The sequence below is a fragment of the Microtus pennsylvanicus genome, chromosome 1 (assembly GCF_037038515.1).
Source record: "Microtus pennsylvanicus isolate mMicPen1 chromosome 1, mMicPen1.hap1, whole genome shotgun sequence".
Classification (NCBI taxonomy): Eukaryota; Metazoa; Chordata; class Mammalia; order Rodentia; family Cricetidae; genus Microtus; species Microtus pennsylvanicus.
This window is the reverse complement of record NC_134579.1, coordinates 33,862,695-33,877,460: the sequence shown is the minus strand read 5'-3', so window position 1 is coordinate 33,877,460 and position 14,766 is coordinate 33,862,695. Positions and strand designations below refer to the sequence as shown.

Sequence of the window (14,766 nt, the reverse complement as noted above, 5' to 3'; positions counted from 1 at the left end):
GTGACTTTCCTAGTCTTTGCTCGTTACCATCAACAATTAAAGCAACACTGATCAAAACTCGGTCGGCTTTTAAAAGTCGAATGTTTGTACAGCTGCTCTTAAATCCTTAAAAAAAAACAAACTTGTATTTGCAATGAAAATATTCAAAGTTAGAAACAAAATTTAAGACAAGAAGTCATTTGATGCCGTGTGGAAAGGAGGGAAAGTTTTCAAAAAGACAAGGACTGGGTTTGAGACGCTACTCAGAAAGCTCCCTGCTTGAAAGCTTTGACCTCCCCCGCTTTCCTGTCTTAGGTGACAAATTTCTTTTAAAGTTGTTTCAGCCCCTCTTAGGAGACAGGTTCAAGTCAGAGTGGCGAATGGGAGAACAGCGGCCGTGTCATGTTGTGCATGATAACCATGAAACAGAACAAGAACTTAGGACTGGGCAGACAGCTCAGTCGGTAACGGTAATGTGTGCAGTGCATGGTGCATTGTGTGACATTAGTGCTGGGGACTCAGAGCAGATTCCCGAGGCTCTGAGCTGGGGATGCAGGGCAGGGTTCCCAGAGATTCTGTGCTGGGGAGACAGAGCAGGGTTCCCGAGGCTCTGTGCTGGGGATATAGGGGAGGGCTCCCGAGGCTTTGTGCTGGGGATGCAGGAGAGGGTTCCCAAGGTTCTGGGCTCAGTGATAGATCCTCTCTCCAAACACAAGACAAGGGAGTGACTGCTGGGCTGTGGCTTCTACATTCATGTGCACAGGCATGCACATATAGAGTGTGTACTCACACATGGACATTAACAGCCAACCTCACCACTGCCAATAATCAAAGCAAGTCTTTACCAACATCCACTTGATGTTCAAGAAAATGTCTGGCTGACTCATAGCTGCCTCTAACAATAGTTACAGGGGATCTGAAGCCCTGTGCTGCCTTGGAAGGGTGCCTGCATACACAAAGTACACATACACCCAGGCAGAAGGACAGACGCACACACACAAATACATACACCTAGGCAGATACACACACAATAAATAAATCTTTAAAAAAAACACATGAAGAAGAGACAGAAAGAGAGGATGAGTTTGTAGAGTCCTACCTCATGAAGTGTGACAGGGATGAGCATCTTAAGGGTTCGAGGAATCGGAGAATCAGCTGTGGGTCCATCTTCTGTAGGACAGGTGCTTACAGCTTGGGAGATGGCCCAGAGAACAAAGCCCCTACTGGGAGAACAATAAGGAGCAGAGTTTAGACCCCCCCGAAGCTATGTTAAAGCTGGGCAGGCTTAGTGCCCACCTGTGGTCCCACACTCAGAAGGAATAGACAGAAAATCTCTGAGGTCCACTAGGCAGCTAGAACCAGCAGCCTCTGGTGTGACAAGAGAATACCTCAATAGAGATCAGTCAAGGAAGGCTCCTGATGTCACCTCTGGTCCTCCCTATGCCTGTGCACCTGCACACACACACCTGTGCCCACCTGGCCACAGGCAAAACCGTACACACACACACACACACACACAAACACACACCATATGGCCATACACATGCAAAAAAAAACCCGTATTTACCTGTGATTCCAATCTATCCCTTTGATTCACCCTCCCCCCTGCTAAGTGTGTTTGTTAAGATAATATAAGCAGTCTTGGTAGAGTGTTCTGTTATCTCCAGCACGTGGAAGGTAGAGGCAGGAATGTCAAAAGTCCAAGGCTGTCCTAGGCTATACAGTGAACCCTCTCCAAAGTTAAAATATGTGGTCTTGGGTCAGTTTCTAGGTAACTTGGCATGCCCTTGCCACCAGAAGGTTAGCTTTTGGTTTTCTTTCAGTTCTGCAAAACTCTTTGGGTGTCTTGGGAGCACGGCAGAGGGATAATTGAGGTCTGGGTTGGTGTTCTTGTCACTGAAGGGAAACATGTTTGGATTCCAGCCTTGCATGGCTGCTGAAGTGGGGGCTCTCATCTGAGTGGGTGGGGAGGGTTTCTTGATGGTTCCAGCCTGCAACCCAGTTGCGTCTTTCATCTTACGATACTCATCATTCCCAACAGCAAGAACCGGGAGCCTTTATGCTCCTAACTAGAGAGACAGAAAATCCAACCTGACATCCATCACTGTTGGGGGCGTGGAATCACAGGTGGGTTGGGCACAGGGACCGGATGTAAACCCAGACCTTCCCTTGATGTTCAAAGAGCTAAATTAGGGTGGTGAAATTCCCTAAAGTCTCAAGTTGACATCTCAATGAATTACTTATACAGAGCACTCTCTGTGTTTGGTCCAAAATATTAAAACAAAAATAAACAAAGCAAGCAAAGATCCCTTGGCATCGTTAAGCCAGAGCCGTGCTCAGTTGCTTGAATCTACTTTCAGCTGGTTCTGTGATGCTACACACAGGAAGCTTTTGGTTACCAAAGCTCTTGGTCAGAAGAAAATGAGCCCCTTGTCCTGCCCTCTCCTCGTCTTCAGCATAGGAAGGTGGTCAGTAGGACTGAGGATGTTGATTCGAAATTGGGTCCAACAGTCTTGTCATGCAAGAGGCTGCCACATGGGGTCGTTTTCATGTCTCCTGTGGACCTGTCACTAAGCTCTGGGATACAGGGAGGGAGCATTCCTCACACGGGACATCTATAACTCTGAGACACTGGATTGGGCCTCATTGGCTTTCGGAGGCTTTTGTTGGTATCTCCTTGAGGGAAAATGGCTTCTTGTGGGAGGATTCAGACTCTGTAAGCAACCGCTTCTCATTTGAGTCACAGCACGCCCACAGACAGATACTGTTGCCAGCTGCCAGCCTAGGATGAGCCCAGGGAGCAAGAAGGACAGGAGAGGAGTAGATGGAGCGGATCTGGGTTACCAATCCTCACAGATGAGATAACTCCTGTCGTTTGTCCTTCTCTGTAGGCATCTTGGTTCTGCCAACGCTGCTGCAACCGTCCTCTGTCCCCTTTCCTTGTTCTCTTTCCCTGTATTGTTTCTTTCTGTCTTGCTGCAAACAGTCTGACCATCACTAAGCCCAGGCAAACTTGGTTTCGAACTCTTCCCATTGTGTGGCTTGTGGCTACTGTGGCCACGCACCACATGGGAAAAACATGCTTTGTTCTATCAACTCATTGGCCTCTATAGCGTTCAGGGACAGATGTATCTTTCTTCCCTTTGGTGCACTGCTCAGGTCCCGTGAGTGATGCTTATCTATTCCTTCCTCAAATCTTCTCAAGTGCCAAACTTGCCTCATGGCTTCCAGACACTAAATGACAGTTTAATTATGGAAAATCTGTATAATCTTGATGTTTTCTTGAAGAGAGAGAGAGAGAGACCCACCCCTTGAACATTAATAGAGTATATTTATGGCAAGGCTCATAGTTCTTATTTTAAATATTAAGGAGGAAGATTTATAAATATTTTTATTTCCAAATTGTGTTGTGTAAATGAGACCATGTATTTTTTAGAAGATTAACTTTGTTTTTTATGTAGGAGTATTTTGCCTGCATATATGTATATATGTACCACATGTGTGTAGTACCCACAGAAGCTAGAAGAAAATGTTGGATCCCCTGGAACTGGTGTTTCAGATGGTTGTGAGCTTCCGTTTGGGTGCTGAGGACTGAAGCTGGGTCTTCTAGAAGAGCAGCCACTGCTCTGAAACACTGAGTTATTGCTCTATCCTCAAGGCCATCTTAAAAGGAGAGAAGAGAGACAAAGACAGACATACAGAGAGAAGCAGAAAAATAGACAGAAAGAGAGAGAAAGAGAGAGAGAGAGAGAGAGAGAGAGAGAGAGAGAGAGAGAGAGAGAAAGAGAGAGAAAGAGGAGAGAGGAACACCTAGATATAACCTTCCAATGTGTGCCCCAGTGCCTCACTTCTGCCAGCTAGACCCAGTCTCTGAAGTTTTCCCTCACCTCCCCCAAAACATCACCAGAGACCAAGTCTTCCGCACGCGAGTGTGTGTGGGAGCGTGTCACATTCAAGACACCAGGAAGTTTCATCGCTCCCAGCTCTTTTCTGGCCTAGGGACTCCTCTTGTAGGCATTTAGTTCTCGATCTTACCAACAGCTGACATCTACTTATGAATATTCATGTTGCTGACACACACGATGGACAAAAAAATCTGCTTGGAAGCTTTAGGGAGACGAGGAGGTGACTTGTTCCTGAGATTCATGCTACACGTTGCCAGGCTTGTATCCTCTCTGGGAAGCAGGCCCTGTAACCTTCTCTGTAACTTTCAGTTCTTTAGTAAACAGAAACCTAAGCTGCTGGTGTGTGAACACATACATGGGGCCTGAGCTCAGTCTGCCCATCCAGGCTACTTGGACAACTTAATTTGTACCTCTGGTGCCCAGCCATGTTTGCCTTTGACCATTTCCAGTAGGCTGGATGGCCAACCACGTTTGTCTTCGACCATTTCCCGTAGGCTGGCTGGTCGGCCATGTTTGCCTTCTACTATTTCCAGTAGGTTGGCTGGCCATGTTTGCCTTTGACCATTTCCAGTTGGCTTGCTGGCCATGTTTGCCTTCAACCATTTCCAGTAGGCTTTTCCATTTTCTCCTCGCACCATTGAGCTTCGGGGTTATGCCTTGAAGCCTCATCATCTCTGGTGGGAGGGATAGCACCCCCTGTGCCAGGCTCTGCTGCCCACAGATGCTGGGCAGGCACAGTTGAACTGGGCTGGCTGTTCACACTCGTCCTCCCTTCCTCAGATGGCTATAATTTTGAAGTTCTTCAGTCTGGCTTGCATGACTTTTTTTTTTTCTCTGATTAGGCCAGCTGTTGCTTCTCAAGGCTGGTAGCATACCTCTCCCTGGAAGGGCTCAGTCCCCTGGATCTTGTGACAACTTTTTGGATCCACTGTGGCTTCTCCGCTGTGTTATGGATAATTTGCACTGTCAGATAAATGCCCTTAGGATAAATGAGGTATTAATAATTTGATCAGACTGATTTAAAAATACCCACAGCATATATCCAATAGAATCCTCTCTGGGATTTTACTTTGGTCTCAAAATTGGGTCCAACACTGTCTCCACCATAAATAAATCAAGCCATTCTTTCAGCCCAGAGGTTTTGGCATGAACACATAGCATAGTATAGCCCAGCGTAAGGAATTTTAGCTCATGATTTCAAAATTCATATTCCCTTTGCAACAATTGGAAATGAGATACTGCTCCAACCACTGTCCATGGAAAATATTTAACTCAGCAGTAATCCGTACTGGCTTTGGGGATTGGAGACAAAGAAAGGTGGAGACACCTTTGTGGACTAGGGTTTCCACAGCCCCGTGAAACATGATATAAATGCCAGCGTCCCCTTGCTGTGGAGCACTGAGACAGACAGGGAAGATGACGAGCCAACCCTCGGCCCTACCTGATGGCATAACTATGACCACGCAGGAAACATTGAAATATGTTCAGGATTATGACATGATTATTCTTGGTTCTGAAAAACTGGAAAACATGCATAATTGGAAATAAAAAGAGTGAAGATTCTCTTAGTTGAGCATGATACACAAATACATTTTGATTTCCCCCCCAGTTATAAAGAAATACATTTATAAAGAGTATAGCAGGAACACAAAACCCCTTATAACTTGCATTGGAAACCCCAGCCCAGGTCTGTTATCTCTTGACATTCTCCCTTCCCTGTTACCTGCCCCTCCCTTCTCCCCCCTTTCTTCTCTCTTCCATCTGTTACATCTGCAAGGTTGCAAGCACATCTATATGTGGGCCTTGTCTATCAGCAGCTTTCCCATTGTTCCCACGTCATGGTAAGGGCTTGGCTGTGAGGTTTGGACCATCTGAAGTGAATGTCTGTCCTCACTCAGGGCAGGGTTCTCAGGATGGAGTTGTCTGGGGGCCTCCTGAGAGGAGTGGGAAGGAAACATTTATAGATAATATTGCTGATGGCAAATTGATTTCGATTCAATACCCATATTCTATTTTGGAAGAATATTCTAATTTGAAAGTGTTTTTGATGGAAACACTCCATTTTCTGTTTTCTGCCGATATGATGACACTGAATATAATATTTGTGAATGGAATATTTTCCTTGCAAAGTTGCAAAAGGGCAGGTATTCTTGTGTATCTGAAAAAATAAAAAGACATTGAGCTTTAGATTTTGTTTGCCAGCATATTCTAAGGAAGACGTTTTCTTTCTTTTTAGCTTGGTGATGTCCTAATCTTAAAAAAAAATTAGAATTTTGTAATATTTACAAATTGAAAGAGTTGCTTTTTTCTTCTCTAGAACTAAAATCCATGGTTTAATGACAGTCTCTGTGTGTGCGTGCATGAGTGCGTGTGTGTGTGCATGTGTGTGTATGCATGCGTGTGTGTGCATGCGTGTACATGCATGTGTGCAGGTGTTAGAAGTTCGCTTCAGGGCTCACTGCTCAGGCACCGCTCACTTTGCACCTTGAGAAGTCTCTTTGGGATGTGGCGCTCTCAGACTAAGCTAGTCTGGCTGACCAGAAGCCTCAAGCTGCCCTCCCCGCACTGGGAATAAAGCCTGTAGAACCGGCTGTGCCTGGATTTCCTTGGATGCTGGGGAATGAACTTATGTTCTCATGTCTATGAGGCAAGCATTCTTCTGACTTGGACATTTCTTCAGCTCTCTCTCCCCCACCATCGTGGGATGTTTTATGAACCAGGGTCCTCTGTTTTGGGCAGAGAATATACTATAGTAATGTCCTGGGGAGCCATTGGAGTTAACGCTGGGGGCTCTGAGAGATGGAAATAACAAATGTCTTCTTTAAATGAGTCTGTGTGCCTCAGCTTGGCCCCACCTTTATTACCAAATTTTCCTTCTTAACACCCAGTTCCCTCACAAGGGTAGAATGTCTCCACCCACCTCCTTTAAGGGAAGATTTTTCAAGTTCCCTCCCCCCCTTTTAGGACATTTTAAATTAATGTTTTAAGAAATAGATTTTGCCATGAACTTGGTTATTCATGTTTGGGGAACTATGACTTAAGATTTTAATTTAATTTCAGGTTGTTCCAAGATCTTTGGTGACTCAAAAAGAAAAAGCTGTGTTGGTCAAGAGCAGGACAAATGACTCCCAGAGAAGAAAGATGGCGGAACCAAGGGCAATTAAAGGTAAGCATTAAATCTATGGCACTAATAAGCCACCAACCCCTCTGTTGTAGTTTGAAGATGGTGCTTCACTCTAAGGCCAGTAGAAGTGTTTTGTTGGGAGCACTGAGAGGATGGGGGCATCTGCCTGTGGTGTTAGGGGCGGGGCCTCTGGGAAGCAATAGATCACATTGGATCATTATGGTGATGACACCCTGAATCCTGGAGGTTTTATAAGGATGAGGTGAGAAACTACACAAAGGTACAACGTCTCCCCCTCTGTTTTGTGGCAGAGAAGAGGGATGAGGTCCCTTAGTAGGGTCTATGGCCCATTATTTGGACTTCCAACCCCAACACTGTGGTCTAAAGCAAACCTCCTTCTTTATAATCATCTGTTTCAGGTGCTTCATTGGAAAAATGAAGTATTTTATTACAACTGACCCAGCCAGCCCTCAAGTTAAGATCTTTAAAGAATGTGCACACATGTAAATATTTGGTATTTGTAGTCCCAAACCTCCGCAAATGTCTTCAGATACTTCCCCCAAACCACAGGCTCTGTCCTAGCCCTTTCCTTCTTCCCACACTTTGGATTTTAGAGTCATTATTGTAAATCCTGAAGCCTTTCAAGTTCCTCCATCCAGCATATAAATTCCCTCTGCCCCTCAAGAAGAACCTGAGGGCTGAGGACGTGTCCAGACACACATGCTTTTATAATGTTTCTGTGCTTCTACCGAAGTCAGGCATTTTATACAATACGGTAGTATTCTCATTTCCAGAGGTCACGTGAAGAATGAATCTCTGTTGACTAGCTGTGCCTCAAAACAAAAACTAAGCCAGAAATAACAAGGTTAGATGAAGCCAGCGCTTCACAGGCAGGGCTCACTCCCTGGTCCGTGAGTGCTGCACTCCCTCAGAAAAGCACTCTGCCATAGCTCACAGATGGAGGTCACAGCATCCCTGGTTGCCAGATGGGGTGGACGGAGATCATGCCAGACATTCTCTGGGCAGCGTTGCTTTCCAGGAAGAAATACTATGGTATTAACAGACACGGGACACTGGGCTGTGTCCCACCAGGGGCTTTGGCTCTTGATGAGTTACTGTGTGGAACCATGTAAGTCACTTACTGCTGCTGCAACAAAGGGCCAGAGACTGATGGGTTACATGGTAGGAAGGCATTGGTCTCACAGTTCAAGATGAAGGTGTGGGGAGGCTGGTTCCCTTTAAAGGCTCCAGGAAGCATCTGTGCCAGGCCTCCTTTGTTTTGTGATGGGTGTCCATCTATTTGCTGTGTTTTCAGATCTTCCTTTCCTGAAAGTTGATCTCTAATCCCCTCCGTGTGTGTGTGTGTGTGTGTGTGTGTGTGTGTGTGTGTGTGTGTGTGTGTGTGTATGGGGTTGAGTACTTGTATATATGAGTGATTTCACGTGTGGGGCTCACCTATGTGTGCAGTACACATACATGTGTGTGCACACTCATGCAGAGGCCTGATGTTGATATCAAGGGTCTCCTTCAATCACTCTCCACCATATTCATGGAGGCAGAATCTGTCAGTTGAACATGCATTTCCTCACACAGCTAGTGTAGCTAAGCAGCCTGCTCTGGGGGACCCTTGTTTCTTCCCTCTGAGGCTGGAATTAGAGGCAGGTCCACCAAGCTCACCTGATATTTATGTCAGCCAAACTCTGGTCTTCATGTATACTTGTATAACAAGCATTTTGATACTGTGCTATCTCCTCAGCTCTAGTGGTTTTCCTTCCTTCCTTCCTTCCTTCCTTCCTTCCTTCCTTCCTTCCTTCCTTCCCTTATTTCCCTTCCTTCCTTCCCACCAAATGGTTACTGGATGAAGGAATCATTTTAATTTTATCCTTCACACAAAGCCCCTCTCTCCAACCATAGACAAACTCCTGGGAACTGGTAGCTGGGCTCCAGCACATAAACAGGGAGAAATGGGAAATGACGTAAGCCGAATCCAAGGAGTGGGCACTAATTCATTTATAAAGATGAGCTGCGCTTTCCACAGAAGCCCCCAGGTTTTGATAGGCAGATGAGCCGGCACCCTGAGTGTCTCATCTTTCCTCTATCTCCCACCTCCCTCTGCTGCTGTGGGGGCTTTCAGTCATGTGACAAAACAAAATGCAGAGACAGTAAACTTAAAGTGGGGGGATTTATTTTGGCTTGGGGTTGTAGAGGTTTCTGCTCATGTTTGCTGGCCTTGTCACTTTGGGCATGCAGAAGTCTAGCACATCATGGGGTAGTCTGTTGTAGGAGGCTGCCCATGCTGTGGTTGCCAGAAAGGAAATGAAGAGATGGGAAGGGACTGGGGGTCTCAATATCCCCTTCTGTAGCATGCTTCTGATGACCCAACCTCCTTCTAGGTCCTTCTAAAGGTTCCGCTGTCCCCTGCTAGGGTCCCAGTTTGGAACCAAGCCTTCAACTCATGGTCGACCATGAGTTGCCATCGCTGGACCTAGAACAGGCGGCGGAGACACAGGCATAATGTGGTCTCACTCTCGTGGGGCTTTCTGGATACAAGCTGAAGAAGGAGCGCCGCTTTAACGGTGGCCCCATGAACTCCCCAGTCCTTTGCTCCCTGGTCTTCTCTGGAGTTCCTAGCCTATGACCCGTGGGTGCTGATGCTCCTGGCAGGAATCATAAAAGTCGGTGTCAGTAGCTTTCGTGTGAGTGAGTTGTGGGGAGAGACCACACGCCTGTTCCACCCTCACCCAGAACAAGTGCAGCTGGGACAGCTCAGTCAAGGACTTCCCAGAATTCCTTGCTGTGGGCCGCTATGCCTAAATTATTTATTTAGCCACTCAGTGGCTAGTTAACTTAAAATTAAAAGAAAATGACAAGAGCCTTTGCAAAAAGTAACAGATTATATTTTTATTCAGGTAGCATTTTATTCACTATCAAAAAATCATCTTGGGGGTATAATTGCTTTTTTCTCATATATATGCATCTGGTGTGTGTGTGTCTGTCTGTCTATGTGCACTTGTGGAGGCTTGAGGTTGATGTTAGGAGTCTTCAGTTGATCCCCACTTTATTCTTTGAGGCAGGGTCTCTCGTTAAAGCCAGAGCTTTCTGACAGGGCTAGTCTGGCTAGTCAGCTGACTCCAGGGGTCCCATCTCTGTCCTCTGGGCACAGGATGTACAAGTAGGCTGTCACACCAGCTGGGCATTGGTGTTGGTTCTCAGTATCTGAACCCCTGTCTGTATACTTGGGAGGTAAGAGCTTTAACCACTAAGCCTTCTCCCCAGCAGGATTCTTCCTTTCTTCATGTCACTGGTTCCTTCCCCATACATGTTGTATGCTTAATCCAATTCCCCCAAGAGCCTAGAAGGGTTCACGGAGGAGGCTCACCTTGTATACCAGACAGTGAGGATAGTTCCAGCCAAGTCTCACATCTTCATTGGTGGGAAGTGCCGAGTGATACTTACTCTGTTTATTTCCAGACACGACGATCCTGCCAACAGCACTCAATTATCTAATACCTGACATTGAGAATCTGCCTCTTCAGTTTGCTACCTGGAGTTAGCATCTGAAGCCATAGGTTTTGAGACTCAGTTCATCCAGGTATTCTTGTTTCAGATACTAGATGAGTCTCCACATGACTCACACTTGACCCCAACTTGATTACAACATCTTGGGGGTGCCCACGAATTCATTTTTTGTCTCGATAACTTATTGAGATGACTCATAGAACTCAAGGAAGCGAGGTACCACTGCAGTTGGTTAGGGAGGACAGCCATGCTAAGCTGATGAGGATCTATACGAGGCGAGTCCAAGGAGAATTCAGCATGGGGTAAAGTGCTACAGGATGCCATAATGTCCCTCAGCCTACATCTGTTGGGTAACAGTGTTCTCTGAGACTGAAGCCCTCAGTCAGTGGGATGTTTGCCTTCTTTAAACAGGAAGGCAAACAATTCAAAGTAGCTTTCTTAGGAAGTCCCTGAAACCAACCAGATTCACTGGGATTCTTCATACAAGGAGATAAAATAAAAATAAAAGCCGAGAGTCACCCTCAGATAAGCCAAACCAAGCTGTAAAGAAAATAATCTTGAGTCCAGACCAGAAGAAGCAGAAACCCGTTAAACTGCCTGAAATAGATTTAGATCAACGGAGTCACTTGTAAAGGATACGTCCTGGCTGGTTGAGCTGCCTGTGCTAGGGCCACAGGGCACCCAGCAAAGCAAAGACCATCATTCACGTATGCAGTCAGCAAGAGTGTTGTTTATTCCAGCACCCAGGGGTCTGCCTGTCTGATCCTGAATGGAGCTTACAGGCTTCTTTTACAGGAGGTAGAGTTGCAGGGGGAGGAAAACGAGGTCATCTTGAACATGATTGGCTGGGGCTCCTTTTCCTGTTTTAACAGGACGCAGAAACTGAAACAAATTTGAAAGGTAGGGCTAGTGGAGCTGGGGCCAGGAGAAGCCCCTGCTATGGTGCTGCCGCTGTGGCCCCTCCCATCCAAACTTTGCAATGTGCTCCAGGTTCCCAATATTAGTGAGATGTCACCCATGCTGGGGTGGGCCTTGATGATGCAGCTGTCTTTGAGTCATTTCTGCTCCTATAAGTAACCCTCACCCATATTCCTGTAAGTAATCCCTAGTGGTTTGAATTAGAATGCTCCCATAGGATCATGTATTTGGATTCTCAGGAACCAGGCACTATTTGAATGGATTAGGAGGTGTAGCCTTGTTGGAGGAAGTATGTTACTAGGGTGGGCTTTGAGGTTTCCAAGGATCATGCCAAGAATCCCAGTCTCTCTCTTTCTGCTGCCTGTGAATCAGAACAGAACCCTCAGCTACTTCTCCGGCATCACACATGCCTGCCACCATGCTCCCTGCCGTGACAATAACGGACTAAGCCTTTGAAGTCCTGAGCCAGCTCCCAACCAAGTGCTTCCCTTTCTAAGAGTTGCCATAGTCATGGTGTCTTTTTATAACAATAGAATATTAACTAAGACAGAAGGCCAATAAAACTGATTGGTTCACCACGTTGGATTTTGGTCTGGCATGGGATTCCTATCTGGTGGTGGGTAGATGTGTGTGTGTGTGTGTGTGTGTGTGTGTGTGTGTGTGTGTGTGTGTGTGTGTGTTGTGTCTCCACAGGAAAAGTCTTGTCACGAGATAGTGTCTCTTCAGTGGTACTAGAAGTTTCCATGGAATTTGCATTAAGTAGTCATGGCTGACCAGCTCATGAAACATTGGTTCACTCTATCTCCATCCTTTATGCCACTCCAGAGGTTTGGGGTGGGAGAGAGTAAAAGTTCAATATGATAATCAGGGTTTGGTCTTTCTGGGAAACGGTCCCCAACCTAACGCTATGTCCAGGTCCACAGGGGTCATCAACTTAGGAAAGAAAGTGCTCATTACTCAGAAGATTCCAGGGTCGGGAACATGCCAGAATCAGGTGTAAGACCAAATTCATTCTTACTATACACTACAGTGGTATTATCCATTCTATGGCAGAACAGGGCTTTGGAGGACCTACCGACATTCCTGTGTTTCTTTCTTTCTTTCTTTCTTTCTTTCTTTCTTTCTTTCTTTCTTTCTTTCTTTCTTTCTTTTATTTTCTTTTTCTTTTTTTTTTTTTTTTTGATTTTTCGAGACAGGGTTTCTCTGTAGCTTTTGGTTCCTGTCCTGGAACTAGCTCTTGTAGAGAAGGCTGGCCTCGAACTCACAGAGATCTCCCTGCCTCTGCCTCCCGAGTGCTGGGATTAAAGGTGTGTGCCACCACCGCCCAGCTATTCCTGTGTTTCGAAGGATGGAGATGGAGACCTGGTGCCTGTTCTACACTCAGCTCTGCACTGTGCTCCGGGAGAGCTTTTCTGTCAAGCCTTCTAGAGTCTGGTCTTGTATCTAACCAAATCCTAAGCAACGGGTTGGTCTTGTATATACCAGAATACTAAATCATGGGGTGCCTGGATACCCATAGCTATTGTTTGTCAGGGATGTGTTGGTTCAGGGTGTCTGTTTCTCAAGAGAAATGAAGCTAGGGTGCTGACTTTGTGGGTGAGGTGCCCTCTCCGGCCTGAGTCCTGGTTCTGTTGCATATTAATGTGCGATGCTGACAGAGCCAAGTCTTTGTGGCCTCACCCGGATGGAAGGTATAACCACTCAGATCAAAAACCATAATGAAAGGGTCAAATATCTTTGTGCTCCTTAGACAAGGGACTGGCACTGAGTGCTCTAAATGGTAGCTGTGTCTTTAAGAACTCAATAGTGAAGAATAGGCTGGCATCCAGATGCCATCCAGCACTTGGGAGGAGGAGGCACAATGACCAAGAGTTCTAGGACAGTCTCTGGTACATAAGACCCAGTCCCCAAAGCAGAACACAAAGAACTGAGCAATGAGGCGCGAAGAGATACATAGGTTCCATTGATTTGCACTGGAACTTCTAAAGTCCATTTCTATTAATGCAATACTAAATACGTTGTGTTTTATCTATTTAAAGACTCATCAATGTTGATCACATAAGGCAGGATATGTGAATTGCATGTGATGTCAGTCATCTTTTTTAAAATGTGTGTTCATGGTCAGGAGACATAAATGTACCCAGTTGTTGGCTTTGACATGATATTGAAGTTCATATGTGTAGTACGGTGGTCAAGGTCAGGGCACCATCCATGTCTTTCACTTCAAGCATTGGTCATTTCTTCACATCAGGGGCATTCAAATTCCTCTCCTCCAATTATTCTGAAATGTCCTCTTCATTGTATACCTCCAGAATTGATACAGCATCAGTAGTTACTGCTCTTCTTTGGCGCTGTGGGCCGTTTCAGGATGAGGGTTGGGCAGTTTCTTCTGCACTTGTAGACTGGGGAACAGGGATAAACCCTGCTCTCCTAAGGATGCCCCGGGGCAGACAGGCTGAGGTCTCTAATGACCACTGTAGTCTGTTCAGTCTTCCTGGGGGAGTAAAAGCCAGAAAAGAGGTTGATTGCTGTCTTATTTCCCTTCTTGTCTTGTAGCTGTCTTGAGTTCTGCGTGGCTGGTGAGTGAACTGACCTGCTAAGGGTCATGATCCAGACTGTCCCTGACCCTGCAGCGTATATTAAGGTAAGCTCCATCCTGGCTGGCAAGCAGTTCCGGCTTCTGCTGCGCCATAATGGTGAACTATCCTTGTATCAGCTAACACAGGGTCCAGGGAACTAAGTCAAGGACAGACTCCAGCTCACTGGGAGCTCAGGAAATGGCTCTCAGTTTTAAATACTTGAAGAAAGCTTTAAAAAAACCGTTTTACGACACACTTAAATTGCATGAAATTTATATCTCATGGATGTAGAGGTGGTTTTAAAGTGTATTTACTTTTTATTGTTATTGTATGTGTCTGCGTACAGTTTTCTGTGTGTTGCAATATACTTTTGGAGGTCAGAAGACGGTTGTGGAGTTGGCTTTCTAGTTATGTGGATTCGGGGATTGAGCCCAGGTCGCCCGGCTTCCTTGGCCAGTGCCTGACCCGCTGAGCTGTATCTCTATCCCAAGGGTGTTTTCTAGGAAGCCAGTAGGCTGCCCCAACCATCTGTTTGCTACTTGTTGCTGCTCGTGGTGGTAGGGGTGTGATCCCAAGCTGAAAACCTCCGCTCTCTGGACCTTTGTGGTAAAACAGTTGCTGGCTCTGTTTTAGTTCTACCTTTGCGAGGCTCACATAGGCAATGCCTGGAGGTGGATTGTTGGGTTTCAGTGTTCAGTTGTGAGTTCATTTCACACCCTGACCCTCCAGAAGCCTTTGCACC

General features: G+C 46.1%; 1 protein-coding gene across 2 annotated transcripts in view; it reads left to right on the top strand.

Annotated features, from left to right (window-relative positions):
- Positions 1–14,039: 14,039 nt before the first annotated feature.
- Positions 14,040–14,766, top strand: part of Erg (ETS transcription factor ERG) — a 148,302-nt gene continuing 147,575 nt past the window's right edge. The window contains exon 1 of one of the 2 annotated variants that reach the window (XM_075960988.1): positions 14,040–14,089. In XM_075960988.1, the coding sequence (XP_075817103.1) occupies positions 14,051–14,089 (39 nt within the window). In that variant the 5' untranslated portion in view covers positions 14,040–14,050. The remainder of the gene's footprint in view (positions 14,090–14,766) is intronic. The other variant, XM_075961006.1, reaches the window with a different exon arrangement.